Below are 18,238 nucleotides of genomic sequence, written 5' to 3'. Positions count from 1 at the left end.
ATAAATAATTTCCTGCACTCTCAGCCCACCCGTCGATATGATAAATGTTTTACTGCTCGCTCGGCCTACCCGTCTGTACAATTCACAATGACCTCGGCCCACCCATCTATATAATAAATATTCCACCGCTTTCTTGGCCCACCCATCTACAAAATTATTCCTGTACGTCGGCCCACCTGGCTATACAATGTACCTTTACATCGGTCCCACCCGTCTACAAAATGATTCCTATACATCGGCCCACCCATCTATACAATGTACCTTTACATTGGCCCACCCATCTATATAATAACAATTGCCTCTCATCTCCCTTCAGCCTAGCTGTCTATAATATACATGTCCATCCTACTGTACGTATTCCCCGGATGGGCCCACCCATCTCCATTGGTAAAAATATTCATCCCTGGCCCATCCGACATCATCAAGCATATATATAACATTGGCATAGATGGGCCCACCCGTCTCCATCGGAAATAATATTCCCCTCGGCCCATCTGTCAACATCGGGGATATACATCACATCGGCCCATAGTCCGCTGGCCCGTCTTATATGGGATATTATGTAGGTCGGGTGACCCATATAATACGGAATTTGTCACTGAAGGGGCTCCATTGTTTTGAACTTTTTCAGCTCCGGCGTCGAGGTTATCCTGAATGTCCTGTTTATTCACAGTCCAGGGGTCAAATGTCAATGAACTGGGACCGACAATTAATGAAGGATTCTCCGCAGCATTGATATCCTCAGGGTTGATGCTCCAGGACATCCACGGCACGCTTGAATCTGTGCAGGTAGAAGTAGACGAGGCGGAGGGAACTTGGTCTGGAGGGGGAGTGGTGCATCTTCGCGGTGGCGACGTTAAGTACGACCTTCTTCGCAAATCACTTAACAACATCAAATCTGACATTCCAAGTATCACACTGTTTAACCTCATTCCATATCTTAGTGACAGTCATGAATAATGTAATCACCAAAAAGATGTAAGTGCTGCTCACCTTGTGGCAACGTCCTGGCACTTGACCGTGATACGCGCCTGCCCATGCACTGCAACTGACACAAGTCTCCATCCCAATGCTGTATAACATAGCTCGGAAGCCCTTTCAGTCGCCTCCAATCAGAAACACTTCGTCATTGATGATCTTTCGAAATGAATCCAAAGGCGCGTTGTGTATTTTGGCCACAAATCTGATCGGAATGTCGATCTGCAACGGGTCAGATATGATCTGAGTCATGTTGAAAGGTACTTACGAGCGACTGATCACTCTCAGATAGTAGTGTCAAACATGCCTTGGGGAAGTTGACGCTCTGCATGACGCCCTTGGTCTGATAGTCCGGTCCGTGAGTGACACTGACGACATCTCCAGGCCTTACATCATAACCCCTTTCTTTTGTATATGTGATCGTTTGCGAGAGGTGTGTCCGTCAGACGAATGCAGGGGCAACTTGCATAATTGGAGGTCCCAAACTGTGCTCGATTTCGTCCTCATTGAAGATTGGGGACAAATCGTGGAACCACAGCTGCATTGCTCCTACAGGAAACCATGATACAATTCCGCATTTCCCCATATGTTCTCCCGCAAGTACTTCTATATGGTCTCCGACTTGGATGGATTCATCGTCGTGAGGAGGCTCGTAATGTTGCAGCATTGATAGTCGTGGTTGAAATGTGTGATTTATAGGACGACGATCTAAGTAGTGTCTTGACACTTGCACCTATGTATCAAATGTTAGACAGTGATGCGAAGTATGCTAGAAATGTACCTCTTCCTTAGAGATATCTTGACGAATGTGGAATATATCCTCTGATATTTGAATGAGATGTCCTTCCAAGCCCAAGTATGCACCCGCTACAACTCGTACTGTGTCCCCAATACAGAAGACACGCTCCAGATCATGCAGTTAAACTTCTGTTTCAACTTGATCCCCATCAAAGGGGAGCTCTAAGCATGCAGAATCAAGTGCATGGTCTATCGACAGGACCATACCGATCTCTGAGCGTACTTTTCCTTTAACAATCGTGACCACATCACCTACATGCAGGAACTGCATTGAAAATGTCACAATTGTTTTTTGCACAAAGGATGTGTCCCACCCGGACTGCACATGCCATCGAATATCGTCGACGTGAGGAGAGGCCACAAATTCTAGGAGATACCGATGGCAGTTCTTCTGTAGAAGTCCCTTGTAGTTCTTTTCTCCTTTGTATAAGGATCCTACAACTTCCTTGTTGTGAAGGATGTCGGTCACTGTGTTATCTTTGGGAAGGCGAGAAGGGTCGAGTAGTGCAACAGATCCCTTAGGCATGGGATAAGGGAAGTCTCGTGGAGGCACCAGAACCTTAACAAAAAGGTCGGATTGCTCGGAATCAAAAACATAGGCTATGGTGTCCTTGTACATGCCATGTTTGATCCTAACCCATGATGGGTTGGGAAGCTTGATATGTGCATGTTCTACTGCTTCACATTCCTCCTCTGAGATGCGCAGGTATTCTCTCACCAAAAGGCTATGTGAGGGCAGAAGCAAGGCTGAAATCATCTTGGGGCTATCTGAGATCACATAGAGTTGGCCTGGTACCTGTTACGACTTGGATGGTATCTGTTGGCGACGCTCAAACAGAGCGTGTGTCGTCAATGGTCAAGGACGTCCTTGGGCTAGCCCAAGGTTAGGGGTCTTACTTGGCAAGGCTTCGGCAAGTAAGATTTGACGCCTATGTCCAAATCGGGTAGCTTATGTCATGCGGGTGCGAGACAATAAGCTATATCGGCCTAGGCTTACGACACCCGAAGGTTAATTGTAAGATCGTCGTTAATTAGAAGGACAGAAGTCCGACTAGCTAACAGGGGCTTTGCTCGTCGACAAAGTCGATGAGTAAAGATCGAGACTATAGGCTTATCCGCGAGGAGCAGATAAGAAGATAGAATATAGACTGCTGGCGAGGTAGAAAGGATCACTCTGGTGAGAGTAGGAGGTCAAGAACCAAGTAGATTCAAGTTAGGAAATATAGTACATGGTAGCGAGTTTATATAGAGGATGGGGGACATATTAGTGAGTGATAACTCGTACTACCAAGAGAGGCAATTGGTAAAGGGTATGACTATAAAAGGGAAGCACGTTCGCGTTGAGACACGGGCGAGGCGGAACGTGCTAGATAAGAAAGTGAGTCAAAGGTCGAAATAAGAAGTGAAACACGCAGGGGCACGATCGTGCAGCTGCGGAGCTATCTATAAGTTGCATGTGCGACTGCGCACTGAGTCAGAGATCAAGAAAGGGAAAAGGCAAAGGGGATGCGTCGTGCATCATATCATAGGTTACCGTCCAGACGGTAAGGGCAATGGGACTGTCCGCAGGATCAGTCAGGTGGTGGAACGGAGCATGGGTATGCTTCGTCAGCAAAAGGATCCGGCCAGATGTACTGGCTCTGCTGAAGTGACAGGTAGAGAGCGAAAGGGAATGCGAGGATGACAAGGATGACAAGGGTAAGGTCAGGGTAAGGGTACGATGCGAGGGCTGATACGAGGAGGATGAGGAGAAAAATGGTAGGGGCCCAAGCGTCTAGATGTTCTTGTAACAGTACCCAGGCCAACACAGTAGCAGTAAATCCTTTACTTTGAAGATGTTTGGCGATATACTGAGTAGCAGTTCCTGGAACACAATTAGTGACATGCTAGAGAATCAAAAATAGGTGTACTATGAACTAGAAGAAGATACATCCTGTTCTCAATTGTGGTGGGGAACCAGGCGACTTTGTAAGGAAGGCGTCCCCTTGAAAAATCGCTCGGTTTCTTTTGGTACCTGCCCACAATATCATCAATCGCAGTGGTCAACCTATTCTTGGCAGATGAGCCTGGCAAGGACACAACATCAGACATTTTCATGGAGGGGCCATTTCTATCCTCCACCTCATCGTCCTCATCGTCGGATTCCCTTGCTTGGTCATCAATGAAGCGCTACGGTTGTTAAGTATAGAGTCACCAGTGATAAACATTTCACGTACATTAGATAGCCTATGTTCCCCCTCCTCCCCCTCCTCCTCCTCGAGGAGATCGTCATTGTTGTTGTCAACTTCTGCTGTATCATTGATATAGGGATACACTTGTTGCTTAAAATAACCATCATCATAAATCATAATCGCACTTACATTAAATGGTCTACACAATCAATGTTTCTTCTTCAGTGCGGATGTAGCTACAGGTGTGTGTTTGGTTGCGTTCATCATATTTGAGGACATAGTGGAGGCCTGGGGTATGTAAATGGCCTTCAGGGTGCGAAGATTTGCTAGCGCAATCGTGTCATTGCCATCACCAGAGAACAACGCGGCTAGGGTGTCCTTCCAGTCCTCCGCTGAGTACTGATCACCCAAGTAGGATTTGAACACCTCTTCTGTCTGAGGATATGTGGCATCAGTGAGAAGGAAATTTTCTAGAATGCGCCAGGCGCCTTCATCCGCCTTGGGTGATGGTGTCACCAGATAAGTTCCTGTGTTGTAGGGACAGGCTCATGAGTGACGAAGTCGTGAATCATTCACGGTATTGAATACTCACCTTTGGTCATTCTAGACCACTTTGGGGCGCATTGATCATTGTTGGATGCAGTGCGCTTAGCCATAGTAAGTCGGTCTGTATTGTACATCAATATCGTTTCTGTGATGAAGTCCAAGCTTTACATACTTCAATACAACTTGTATTTTCTATCCTAAGTATGTAGCACTAAGTGTATCGTATCGAGGTAGGGATCGAGGTAGAGATAGTGGAAAGAAAACCTGGCAAAGTGCAGGGTCAGAATTTATATGGCTCTGCAATATTGTGGCACTTACTCATGATTACGGTGGAAGTGTGGATCTGTGGACGTTGGAAAATGAAGATCTACCAGTGGCCCGATACTAGATAGACAGCCACCTTCTGATTAACACTATTGTTCATACCCATTGTTGGCCAACCCGCTCCGGTAATATTATTGTTGCAGCTCCTGCCCCGCCCACTACAGAATGATGTGTTGTAATAGACTTCAACTACACTGACATGAGCGCCGCCGCACCGCACCACTATGCACACTTGGGTATAATAGTAAACTACATACAAATTTGGAAAGAGAAGCATAACACGTGAATTTGCAAGTTGATATACGGCTTTACATTTTCATTCAAACTCAGCCGGAATTCAGCGAGACCGGCTCGCTGAATTCCGGCTGAGTTTGAATGAAAATGTAAAGCCGTATATCAACTTGCAAATTCACGTGTTATGCTTCTCTTTCTTCTATACTTTGATTATTATATCTAAGCCAAAGCTTACCTACGTCGCTTTAGTTGTAGATCTCCTTACTTACTTTAATACTACTTTACTTATGTATTTCTATACATTGCTTTACTTGAGCATTTCCTAAGTCACTCATTGCTTGTGTCAGTCTATTGGACTAATTAACTACTCATCAGAATTAACATGAATTGATTTAGGAATGGCGGGATGCTCTCCCTCACTACATTCTGCCTATTCTGAGCCTGCATCTGCTTCATCCCACTTCAAAATATCTGAAGAGATGCTGGGAGAGGGAGCACCATATGTAACCTGAGGAAGGTCAGGCACGCAGATGTCAAGAGGCATATGGTGATCCAGGTTCTCGGCACGGTAGTATTCCTCAAGCCATCTATACCTGTATGTCAACACCCTATCCGAAAGGTATGCAATATTATTTTCGGCATCTCTCAGTTGCTCCTTGACTTGGCGCAGTTCAGATTCCACTTCGATCATCAATTGTCCGTCCTTGACTAGGTAAATATTTCCTCAGACTTATCGTGCAGTCTCTGGTATATAAATACTAACTCTCACCAGTAGTCTGCATTCCTCTATGAAGTAATTGAATGTTTTGATGGAATTGCCTGCACCATAAGTAAGGTCTAAGTTTCTCTAGAGTTGTACACACTACTCACATGCAATCAGCACCCATCTCTGAATTTTCTACATCAGAGTCCTCCAGCCTACACGCTGAGGAAAGTTGGAAACTCAGGTACAAATATTATTTATTGACCGCATGCTTTATATTCAACAATGCTTACTTTAGCGTGACATTGCTTCCAACATGAATGCATTGTCGCAAATGTTTCTGAGAGGGTGGGCCAGGCATCCTAGGTTCAGTCCCTGCCTTGCTGTGCATAATGTAACTGATAGTTGTTACCACAGCGCCAAGTACTCATGTATTATCGTCCAATGATGCCCATTGTGACCGCGCTGTCAGCTGAGGTAATGGTACTCTATCAAATATTGATGGTGCCATGATAGTGGTTTTTTTTTGCAGACACGCAGCGCATGTTGCCTTTACGACATCAATAGCGGTTAGAGAGGCAAGGTCATGGGACTAGGTATATAAAGTGTCTCCTTTGCTACTGGTATTTCATTCGTCTAATTCCTCTCAACATAGTATGAGTGACAATGAAAATCATCCACCTTTTTCCGGTGATCCTTCGCACAAGCATAGCAGTTCAGCGCTCCATTCGGGCCTGCATAAAAAAGTGTAGGTCATCTTCAACATGGTGTAGCCTTTGCTGTCTGACTTGTCGAACAGGGCTTCATCAAATCCCCTGGTTCTTCATGGTCGACATTTTGGTCGCACAGTCTTTGCACTGTGTAACTATCCTGCTCTTCTGACTTCAGGGCATACTGCGCCTGGAAGAATTACAGGACACTCTCATTGAGGATTATCCTGCAGAGTGAGTGCCGCTGTGACATTAAAATTCACACAATGCCTTCTAACATTTTTATTGTCAGTGTTCGATGGGAACACAGGGTGTTCACGGATCTCATTGATTCGTACCCTGGTCTTCTAGATCGTCTAACAAATGGCGAGGAGGAGGATGTCATTCATGTGGGGGAATTGGTAAGTTCATTATATTGTAATACTATCGTAGTCACCGTGTTACCAGATGGGTAAAGGAGCCTCTGGTGCACGAGGCGATGACACGAAGACCCTCAAATCTGTGGTTCTTGAGTGGCTTGTGCCGAGAGGACAAGTAGTCATACCGCCCCTCTCCAGAAACATCAAGTCTGACCGTGGATTCAATCACGAGGTCACTGGTGCATTGCTCTGTCCTGCAGGTCTTGACTGGTTGAATGCAGAGTAAGTCTTTCGACCTCCTGATAACCTAATAGCCTAACCGTAATAACTATCTAGAACCAAACGGAGTCTCAAAAGCAGTGAAACCGCAGTCCGTGGCGACCAATGGCCCATGTTCTTGTATGCTGGGTATGTCTATGATTCTGACGATCTGTGGAAGGGTTTACTGAGGAGCGAGATCCTTATATTTGTAAGTTCACTGTCAGCGATAACGGCGTCACTACAATCCCCCCCCCCCCACAGGGTTTTAAACATGTCTTTACCTCTCCCAGCTCTGTGGAGAGGGAGCCAAAAGCTACGCGCTCCGGCAATGCACATCTCCACGGCATGAAGTCCATGACGAAAGGCTCTCTGGCCTATATTGCCATGCAGGTATATTGAAATTTAATTATGTATTTCACTCACACTGATTGGTCTTTCAGGTTCAGTTTTCGTTAAGCTTGTCGTCCATATTTTCGCATACGGACACGGTAACGGACTCCAAAAACTTCTATCACAGCATTCTTGATCTATTGGAAGATCCTGACGAAAGTCAGGAAGTAGTGGACTTGATGACATGGTGGACACGGTTCGTAGCATATTTCACTGTCTACCTCAGCTTAATATTTGTCACAGTCGTATTTTCCCTAATTCGTCCTGTTCGCAGCAAAGTATCAGCACAAACAGCGCGCTGGCAAAAATTCGGGACAAACGCGCTGCTCTTCGAGAATTAGGCCCCTCTAGCACTACTTAATTAGTTTGTTCAACCCAGCACGTCAGCACGTTCCAGTCTCACTCAGCAGCTACCACATTCCTATGAGCGCTTACACGCTGCCTGACGGTGCTGTCATGTGTCAGCAAAATATTTTCACTTTGCAGCAACTGCAATCTTTCAAGATGGCGCTTGTGCAGAATGCAGAGGGATGCCCAGCTAGTGCAGGTTCTATATACAGGGCACCTGAATGGCGCGCACTTCAATGCGCAGCTGGCAGATGGTGCCAATCTCAACATCTGATTTCCCCAAGGACTGCAGTAGCCAGGTGTAGCGTCACCTCATCAACAGCTCGCGTAGTTCACGAAGGAACGTCAAACCCTCATATCACGCTGGGCAATCTACCTACGGATTCTCAGTGAGCCAATCAGCATTTATATAAGGTTCGCAAGTTTGTCCTTAAACAGAGCGCTAAGAACTCGCAAGCTGGATAGCGATGTTGCAGCTGCATGCTGTGAAAATTGGGTGCCAGTTGAGAAGCCTGGGTGACAAGCAGGGAAACTGATTGAATGGTGCCGATGGTCTGAGAGGTGACACTCCTTAGATGACGTGAGGTGGGTTCAAATGCGCTGGTATTGCTTGGAGTCACTGAATGTGCTTGACTCGCAGTCACTGCATTGGGGGTGGGACCTCGCATGGTCTAAACAGGTCGAGAAGGGGCTGAGACTGGCGCACGTGAAGCAGAAACACACTCCCGTGGTCCTAGCCTTTGCTGAATCCCTGACTCCCACTTTGCTGAATCCCCGACTCCCACTTTAGTGAAGGAGCGCTCCTGTCGAACTCAAATGTTTTCCCATGTCTTAAACCCTCTGCTGACTCTACCCGATTTGCTTGGGTTGACCAGCGTCAAACCCTCCTGCAAGACATGTTCTTGTATGATGTCTTACTTTGATGATGTCCATGTACTTTGCACATCAACTACACATTGAGTGCGTGCTTTTGGTGAGAGTCCTATGAAATAGATATGGGCCATCAAAATGCTCAAAAGACTCTTGATGTTGTACTTGGACTCAGATGATGTTGATGTGCTCTGAACATGAACTGCGCAGAATAGGACATTCGCCGGGCTTTGTACTCGATCATTGCTTTTTTTCCTGACACAGTGAGGGTCCCTGCTTTTCTTCCTTTGCCATCATGTCATCTGCAGTGCTAGACCTAATTGAGTCATATGACGGCGAAGGAGCCATCATTTTTAGTAAGTTTGTCTGCCCAGTCCTGATGTACAATTCAGTGAATTCGCCAAAACACAAGGCTGATGATCCTCCTGCTCAAGGAAGTCCAACAAGGAAGGCAGCTAAGACAGGCATGTCATCCGCATAGTTGGAGATTCTGGTATCATTGGATGAGGTCAGATGTAGGCGTGTTTAAAGAGGCCGCATCATTCAGGCATTCAACTGTCTGGGAGGTTTCTGGTTTGCTAGAAGTACTGGTGGTTTCGTTGAATATTTGTGTAGTCTGTCTTATATATGTGTGTACTCTGGATGAAGCCCATTCAAGACAGGCAGTGTGAAGGCAGGCAAACCAAACATCAGCTGGGGTAAACTACTAGAATTTCAGGCGCATGGAGGTGTGCAAAAATGGAGTCGGGGACTCGGTGCGTAGGCACCATTACAATGAAAGATAGAGCCGATCTTTTTCGGAGTTATAACAGGCCTAGAGCGCAGCATCACTCTTGCTACGTATCATGATGTATGCAAATGAAGACTTTTATGGCAGTCACTTTGAGTCACCTATGGCCAGTTAGATCAATGCCCACTTGCTTCCATGGGCAGATAGGTGACACATGTTCCGGTGTTCAAAGGCCCCCTTCATAACGCGAACTAATGTGTCTTGGGTCTGACTATAATCCCTCCCCACGCTCTTCACTCGTATTCTCGCTTTAGGTATTGTTGCCCTGGTATTCGCTTGGAGGAACAGGCAGCAACAATGGAAGTGTTAATCCAAATCTGACAACTGTACCTCAGGCCATTTATTTTGTAGATATGCTGCGACTTCACAGCTGATGCGAAACTCTATACCATACGAATGGACGATCAGTGTCCGCCCTACGCAAAGCTCATTCTCTATGTTCCTATTTCCTATCCCTCAGTTCTCACACTGACCGCTCATTTGACAGCTAGCATAAGTCGCCATGGCCCCATGTCAACCTTTTACCCCAGATGGCCCAGCGGTACCTGCGCAGTTTGATTGACAGGTTCCAATACTGCCAAGTATAGTATCCTTCGATGGCATCTCCTTTTGTCATGATTTAATCTTGACTTACATGAAGCAATCTCCTATCCCTGCGCTGCCGAGAATGCAAAGGAGATGATTTATCGATAACGGTCCTTGCCGCAAACATCTGACAGGCCAACAAATTGACTAGCTCTTGAAAAGTGCGTAAAAATGTCGATATTTGGTCCTGATTTTGCAGATAAGAAAAAGCTAGCAGCGTCTTCTACAGCCATTGTACTGCCCTGCAAGGATGTTGCCTGAAGAAAGTGTCAGCGCGATGCCAATCATCCCACGGTCAGAGTAATAGCATACTGGAAGCAGCTTCACCTATCATTACTATACAGCCCTGCAGAACTTGACAGAAGCACATTCTGCCAGCATGGCAGGTAGCAGAATTAATGAAAAATCTTAACAGCACGAGTCCACATATGCTCAAAGCAGCCTCAATTGGCGTACACTATTCCCAGTCAGGAGTACTAGCCAAATTCCACACTCGTAAGGTGCATTGACAGCAATATTATGGCAGGGTGGTCCATCTCATATATATTTTAACTTGCAGCGCTCCGAGCCAACCAATGTTATGTCACCAAGCATCCACACTGACAGGTTTGACCTGCCATCCATCGACGGAACCAATGAGGTTTGCGATGCACAGTAACCTATGAAATTGTCGTCAGCTATGGGTGCGTCCTACTTTAATTTATTACTGTATCTTTTATGTTTATCATGTGCTGGTTAGAAGTGGAGATGGTGGCGCAAAGTCTAAGAGGCTGGAGAACCTGATTGAGGCCAACACTGAAACACAGAAAAACACAATGGAGGCAACACATTGTCAAGAGTAGATCTGAGCTGGGCTCTACTGAATGTGAGTCCCTAGTCCTGAGAGATGCGAGTATGCTTCATCCCGAGAGACATCCTAAGAACTACCTTGATAATGCAAGGGAAGTCTTATACAGTTAGAGAGTAGACAAGATATTGGAAGAAAACCTCTTTAATGTTTGTCCAAAGTTCTGAGACTAACCGAAGTACCGAAAAACTTGTCTGATGCGACCAAAGGTCGTCCAAGGCTGCAAAAGTGTTGTCCGAAGTAGCGCGATGCCTTCTGAGGCTTGCGAAGGCTGTCCGAAGGTCAATATATGTTGGTGTGTCGATGTGTCAGTATGTCGGTGTGTCGAATAACAGTATAAGACTTTGTGAAGCGTCCGAAGTCCAGAACAACGCTAATCTATCGGAACTCAAGAATAAACGAAGTGCAAAATTGGCAGCGGTCTAGCCAAACAATTGTTCCGAATGAACAAGGATCAATTGCACAGTTTACGATTATACCGAAGTGACTCTACTAATTATGATTCGAAGTACGGGAAGTGAAGTGTCCTATCAGTAGCCAGTGAGCAAGATTATATCCTACTTCCATGAGAGGCCGGAATCCATAGGCAAAACTAGTAGCGAGATAAGCAAGTCTGAACCTATGTAATAAGCCGCGAGGCGTGCAGGAATGCAAGTATACATGTAATAAGCCATGATGCATACTGCTTATACGTATTCCGAGGCTCCCAACAGGATGCCGATGGAATTGTTATCCGTGTAGCACTAAGACGTAGTCAACATATAGTTAGAATGAAGGAAAACACACCAGCAAAGTCAAAAGGACGAGGATAGGACATGGTATGGTAACTCGCGAGGTTCGGACAGGTCTTGGAACACGAGAACTGCCTGCAGAAGGTTCGGACAAGTGCGCGCGGCCTTTGGAAGGTCAAGGGAGGTCGGGGAATGGTATGAATGTAGGTGTTGGATTGCCTGGTTCTGAGCCCAGTGCCGCGACCATTGTTACAGTGTTCCACTCTCACTCAGCAGTTACCACATTCCTATGAACATCTGATTTTTGGGAATATTGCATCCCCGAGTTCACCCACCATAGTAGAGAGGTCCTCCCCACAAAAGGAGTCAATTGAAATGATGCTAGCACTCCCATGTCAGGTGGCGACTCAGTCAGGCTGATCGCTGCACTCAATGGCATCGCTGTAGTTCCGCATTAACCGCCTCCTTCCACTTGAGCCAGCCGGGTGGAGTCCGTGCATCTTTGATTGTTTGAGATTCGAGTCCTTTGACCCTCCTCATTCTGACATTCTCACGAACATCACATAAGTGGTAAGATATCTTCATCAAATCCCAATTTTCTATCTAACCCTTCTCCAGACGCTCTCATGCTCCCTTCTCCACATTGCTCCCCTCTCTTTCTCCACTCCTGCATCCCTCTAGGGAACAGTATGTCACCACTCCAGCCACTGTGGGTTCCTCTGCCGCTCCTTAGCATGTGCATGTAGGGAGACTCAGTCCACTGATGAGTGGAACACATTGGTTCGGTTGAGGACTGTGACTGCTCAAATCATAGCGGCGCCTGCACCAGTCCCTGGCTCACTTATATCATCCTCATCACACCCACATGCATCAATGTCCAATCAGTATATAACACCACGAGCCCTCCGGTCATCATCGCTTATTGTCAGAAGTTGTGTGAGAGGACAAGAGGACTCTCCAAGGATCGCCCTGTGTGGATTTGGACACTGTGATTTTATCCCCCTCCACCAACTAGTTGTAGGGTGTCAATGTTGTATGGTTCATTCTACCAATTTACTGCTGACTCCAGCACCACCGCCCCATTCCACCCAGTGATTGTGCTGTGAGATCCCCCTAATTAAGCCCGCTGAGAACGTCAAACACGATCGTTCACAGAATATTCGCAATCACGCAAGATCTATCTGATGAGATCGCCTAAACTGCCCCAATATATTGATATCCACTTGTTTGCGTCTCACTCTTGACTCACAGTATCCTGGCTGATTGTTGGCACCCCAACCTTGTTGTTTGTTTATGGATTATCATACGGCGAGTACAGCTTACATAATCACGCACGTACATACAGACAGAGTTACTAATACCTCAGTCTACTACACCACGAGTGTACGACTGAGGTGAGACATTCACTACTATAGTTCATTCATTTTACTGACTCTACTAGTATACACTCTTTTGTCTCTAGCTCATCCGTTCGGCTCTGCTCGTCCTACTAAGAACAAAAAACCTCAGCACTCTTTCTCATTCATCATTACCGCCTCTGAACCGACACTGTAACCCATATGTCACACATTAACTGTGATCTTCCAGGGCTCTATCTGATTCTACGTGAGTTTGCCTATGATTAACCTCTCTTCTCACTGATGACAGAGAATACAGAACGAAGCGAGACAGCATCTCTCCACTTTTCCACCTACCACAACTGCGCCTGTGTTTGGACAAGCACTACAGAATACCCCATTGTAGACTTGTCTGATATTCTGCGCGATATGCCCAATCGTCAGAGGTTCAAAGGTACACGTCCACATGCATTGCACTAAACGAAGCTGAGGGTACTCTTACTTACATAGACTTTGTTGCCTTCCTCGTTCGAGAGGGCATCTTTATGTTTTTTCTGGATGATGCTGCGGAAGGGTATGCACCGGCAGATGCATTCAATGACGAATAGCCCTCACGAACAAGCCTCCATCGCATTTCCTCTAATGTGTATAACAGATACGCTGGCTCATGCATTTAGATAATGTAGGCCTAAGTATTGCTCAATTGGTTTCCCATACATAGCACATCGCAAATGACACGAGGTGATCGAACTTATATCAAATCTCACATGTTGCTACCGTGGTCTTTGAAACAGGGGATTGGGGTCCCAGATCATTTTCCGCCCGCTTGGGAGCTATGTTTTGGTCTATGGTTCAACTAGGCTGAGTTGGATCTGATGACTGGAACAGACGACTGTGATGCAATGCAATGTGCAGACCTTTTCTTCTACCCATGTCAAGTCAGCAAATTGCATAGGCAACATTTTGCGAAACAAATGATTGGCTAGCGCAAGTCTCAGAACTTTGTTCTTGGTCAAGGAAGATCGGCAATCAGTACAAAGATGAAAAGACATAGGACGACCATCTGAGGAATCAAAGCAAATGCCAGACTTGTCCATGATCAAGCCATTGATTGCGTCTTGACCAAAGGAGAAGCACGTAGATGCATTCTGAACAATACACCGCTGGATAATGTAAGCATCAAACAGTTGTAGTAAATCCATATTGAAACACATTAAATTGTCCGTCAAATGGATTAACACACTTCTGCTTGTCACCCAGGCTTCTCAACTGGCATCCAATTTTCACAGTGCACAGCTGCAACATCGCTATCCAGCTCGCGAGTTCCTAGCGCTCTGTTTAAGGACAAACTTGCGAACCTTATATAAATGCTGATTGGCTCACTGAGAATCCGTAGGTAGATTGCCCAGCGTGATATGAGGGTTTGATGTTCCTTTGTGAACTACGCGAGCTGTTGATGAGGTGACGCTACACCTGGCTACTGCAGTCCTTGGGGAAATCAGATGTTGAGATTGGCACCATCTGCCAGCTGCGCATTGAAGTGCACGCCATTCAGGTGCCCTGTATATGGAACCTGCACTAGCTGGGCATCCCTCTGCATTCTGCGCAAGCGCCATCTTGAAAGATTGCAGTTGCTGCAAAGTGAAAACATTTTGCTGACACATGACAGCACCGTCAGGCAGCGTGTAAGCGCTCGTAGGAATGTGGTAGCTGCTGAGTGAGACTGGAACATGCTGACGTACTGGGTAACGAGAGGGGACCTCTCTACTATGGTGGACGAATTCGGGGGTGCAATATTCTCAACAACCGGAGGTTCGTACAAATGTGGTAACTGCTGATTGAGAGTGGAACATGCTGGGACTCGGCCTTGAGACGTGTTGGTGAGATGACCTGATAGGACTGGGAAGGATGGGCAAGGGGAGAGACATATGCCCGGTTGTAGACTGATATGCTGCGTCATTGATGGTCGCAGCGGTATCAGCTAGGCTATAGCATGGGTATGAGTAGTTTGTGGGTCGGGTATGGGTATGCTTCGAGTGACCCACCATCAACCCATGACCCACCTGGTGGGTTGACAGGTATAGCAACCCCCAGACCAGGAGATTGTGGTACAAGTTCAAATTATGTAACATTAAACTGTACTCGAACCTTAAACATGACATAAACCTTATTCTACATTGCCTAAACTATCATCAATACCCTCGACACCTTTTTAGTCAAATCACTCCCAATGTTTGGCAAGCGTCAACTGAAGCCCACGGAGAAGGCCAGGGAATACCTACAGGCCATCAAGAAGACTCTCAAACGTAAACGCAGTGACGAGCTTACCTCCAGAAAAGCCAGACGAAGTTCTGTTGCTGCTCTGAGTGACAGTGAAGATAGTCTGGTCCAGCCCATATCAAAATCTGCCCCTAACAAGATCACAAACAAACGAACCATTGTTCGGAGCGAAGACAAAGAAGAAGCACTCAATAGTGATGCCGACATAATTGAAATTCCCATACCGAAGTCCCAACTGGTGAGACGAGCCACTAGCACCAAGTCCAGTAATGCAGACAGTGGCATTGAGTCTCCTGCTGAGGATGCCGAGGCTGAAATGAGTAAGTACCCTGCATATGAGATTAAGGCTTAAGTAATATTATTTTCATAGAGTGCTTGAGCAAAAAGTGGGTCTCACCTATTTATGCCTTTTTTGAGCCCTTTCCTGCCATAGGACATGAGAACGGAAGGAGATACTATGAGTTCTGATGTGTTGCAAAAGGATGCGGAAAACAAATCCGGCGCTTCCTAGACAAAAAGGATGCCAAGTCAACTAGCAACATGCGCAAACATACACGTACCTGCTGGGGAGAGGAAGTAGTCAAAGCCGCAGATGATGCCAAGAGTTGTGACGTTGCTCGCAAGTCGATCATTAATGGAATCCTGACAAATGGGTCAATAACGGCTTCGTTCGAGCGCAAAGGCAAAGGGAAAATTACCTACTCCCATCAGCAGCATACCAAGACCGAAACAAAGGCAGAAATTGTTCGGTGGGTGTGCGAGAGTGCCCGTCCATTCGATATTGTTAAGGACCGGGCCTTCCAATCCTTGATGAAGACCGGTCAGCCTGAATACTATATACCATCGCCATCAACCGTCTCACGTGACATCAAGTTGGTCTTTGCACAAATGTGCCAGCATATTGCGAAGATGCTGCAGGTAAGAATGGTATTAGTATCATTAAGTCAGAAAACAATAACAAGGACTCACCAGGAATACAACAGACACTTGAATTTTGCGACCGATGCTTGGACTTCACCTAACCATAATGTTACAAGAACATCTAGACGCTTGGGCCCCTACTATTTTTCTCCTAATCCTCCTCGTCTCAGCCCTCGCATCATACCCTTACCCCGACCTTATCCTTGTCATCCTCGTCATCCTCGCATTCCCTTTCGCCCTCTACCTGTCGCTTCAGCAAAGCCAGTACATTTGGCCGGATCCTTTCGCTGACGAAGCATACCCATGCTCCGTTTCACCACCTGACTGATCCTGCGGACAGTCCCCTTGCCCTTACCGTCTGGACGGTAACCTATGACATGATGCATGACGCATCCCCTTTGCCCTATTTTCCTTTCTTGATCTCTGACTCGGTGCGCAGTCGCACATGCGACTTATACTTAGATCCGCAGTTGCACGATCGTGCCCCTGCGTGTTTCACTTCTCATTCTGATCTTTGACTCACTTTCTTATCCAGCACGTTCTACCTAGATCGAACGTGCCTTCCTATTATGGTCTTACCCTTTACCGATTGCCTCTCCCGGTAGTACGAGTTATCATCCACTAATACGTCCCCTGTCCTCTATATAAACTCGCTACCATGTACTATATTCCCTAACTTGAATCTACTTGGTTCTTGACCTCCTACTCTCACCAGAGTGATCCTTCTGCCTCGCCAGCAGTCTATATTCTATCTTCTTATCTGCTCATCGCGGATAAGCCTATAGTCTCGACCTTTGCTCATCGACTCCGTCGACGAACAAAGCCCCTGTTAACTAGTCGGACTTCTGTCCTTCTAATTAACGACGATCCTCACGATTAACCTTCGGGTGTCGTAAGCCTAGGCCGATATAGCTTATCGTCTCGCACCCGCGTGACATAAGCTACCCGATTTGGACATAGGCGTTAAATCGTACTTGCCGAAGACACGCCAAGTACGACCCCTAACCTTGGGCTAGCCCAAGGACGTCCACAGACCGTTGACGACACAAGCTCTGTTTGAGCGTCGCCAACAGATACTATCCAAGTCGTAACACATAAGGCCTTCATGGCCATCTCGGTACATCTCGAACATGAAGGAGTAGCTATTGCAATGGTGTTAGACATTGTGGAAGTTCCAGAGGTAAAATTTCGAACACTTACATAGATAAATGTACTCAAGGTACACAGTCCCACTCTGGTGCCATCCTCGCAGCGGCATTTGCAAATATTCTTGAGGACTATGGGATATCAGAAAAGGTCAGTGGTAGTGTTATATTTGTAGTGTCGCAGAAAACGTACCTCCATCACAGATGTTAAGTCTCACTGCAGACAATGCAGCCGCCAACAATACAATGACCACGCACCTCGAAACACTTGTTCCATCATTTAGCGGGGTGCCAATGCGCACTCGATGCTTTCTACACATTATCAACCTCGTGGCAAAATCTATCCTCAAACAGTTTGATTCAACAAACGCCAACATTAATGATGACTTACCAGTAGAGGACAGGGACAGTGATGATAGTGTAGATGGGCTCACAAGCGCAGGTCGGTATGATGGAGACGAAGAAGATGTTGACGATGACATTGAAGGGTGGGTTGATGAGATGGAAACAATGGACACTGACGAGCGTGCAGATCTGATGCAAAGTCTGCATCCAGTCAAGGTGATGCTAGTCAAGGTAAGCGCTACACATATAGTAAATCAGGCCACTCACTGAAAACCACCCTGACCCAAGCTCCGCAAAATCGCCTTCAAAATCATTCACTCCTCAATGATTTTGCTGCCAGCTTGGAAATTGTTACTGCAAGAGCAAAAACGCACCGTTAGAATTATGCCACGTGACGTAGTGACACGTTGGAACTCCACGTTTAATATGCTTCGGTTTGCAATTGAGCATCGGCCAGCCCTGGAGGAAATGACAGCAAAACGGGAGCATAACCTGAGGAAGTTGGAGCTCACTGAGGCAGAGTGGGAAAGCGCATCTGAACTGTGTGAGATATTGAAGGTAAAGT

The 18,238-nt window shown here is 46.4% G+C and overlaps 5 protein-coding genes across 5 annotated transcripts; 2 read left to right on the top strand and 3 right to left on the bottom strand.

Moving 5' to 3' along the window:
• Window positions 1-1,098: 1,098 nt before the first annotated feature.
• On the bottom strand, window positions 1,099-2,395 carry EDB93DRAFT_1102260 (uncharacterized protein; the record flags this gene model as incomplete). The annotated part of the gene is made up of 5 exons (XM_041447187.1): window positions 1,099-1,200; window positions 1,247-1,383; window positions 1,465-1,711; window positions 1,760-1,857; window positions 1,984-2,395. 5 exons carry the CDS (start codon window positions 2,393-2,395, stop codon window positions 1,099-1,101), a joined length of 996 nt encoding a protein of 331 aa, XP_041310029.1.
• Window positions 2,396-3,651: 1,256 nt separating this feature from the next.
• EDB93DRAFT_1102259 (uncharacterized protein) lies at window positions 3,652-4,603 on the bottom strand (the record flags this gene model as incomplete). Its single annotated transcript, XM_041447186.1, has 6 exons — window positions 3,652-3,662; window positions 3,687-3,945; window positions 3,993-4,097; window positions 4,137-4,146; window positions 4,225-4,474; window positions 4,540-4,603. 6 exons carry the CDS (start codon window positions 4,601-4,603, stop codon window positions 3,652-3,654), a joined length of 699 nt encoding a protein of 232 aa, XP_041310028.1.
• An 878-nt stretch (window positions 4,604-5,481) lies between these two features.
• On the bottom strand, window positions 5,482-6,145 carry EDB93DRAFT_1102258 (uncharacterized protein; the record flags this gene model as incomplete). Its single annotated transcript, XM_041447185.1, has 4 exons — window positions 5,482-5,759; window positions 5,815-5,870; window positions 5,922-5,969; window positions 6,048-6,145. 4 exons carry the CDS (start codon window positions 6,143-6,145, stop codon window positions 5,482-5,484), a joined length of 480 nt encoding a protein of 159 aa, XP_041310027.1.
• Window positions 6,146-6,410: 265 nt separating this feature from the next.
• On the top strand, window positions 6,411-7,835 carry EDB93DRAFT_1248287 (uncharacterized protein; the record flags this gene model as incomplete). Its single annotated transcript, XM_041452694.1, has 9 exons — window positions 6,411-6,502; window positions 6,554-6,602; window positions 6,643-6,698; window positions 6,757-6,865; window positions 6,912-7,105; window positions 7,160-7,292; window positions 7,346-7,474; window positions 7,525-7,670; window positions 7,718-7,835. 9 exons carry the CDS (start codon window positions 6,411-6,413, stop codon window positions 7,833-7,835), a joined length of 1,026 nt encoding a protein of 341 aa, XP_041310026.1.
• A 9,694-nt stretch (window positions 7,836-17,529) lies between these two features.
• Window positions 17,530-17,688, top strand: EDB93DRAFT_1067554 (uncharacterized protein; the record flags this gene model as incomplete). The annotated part of the gene is made up of 1 exon (XM_041444929.1): window positions 17,530-17,688. A coding segment is annotated over one exon (159 nt), but the record flags the coding sequence as incomplete, so codon positions are not given.
• Between the last annotated feature and the right edge of the window lie 550 nt (window positions 17,689-18,238).

This window comes from Suillus bovinus (genome assembly GCF_016758785.1).
Source record: "Suillus bovinus strain UH-Sbo-P2 chromosome Unknown EDB93scaffold_13, whole genome shotgun sequence".
NCBI lineage: Eukaryota > Fungi > Basidiomycota > Agaricomycetes > Boletales > Suillaceae > Suillus > Suillus bovinus.
The sequence above is the reverse complement of the archived record's forward strand: the minus strand, read 5'-3'. Positions and strand labels throughout refer to the sequence as shown.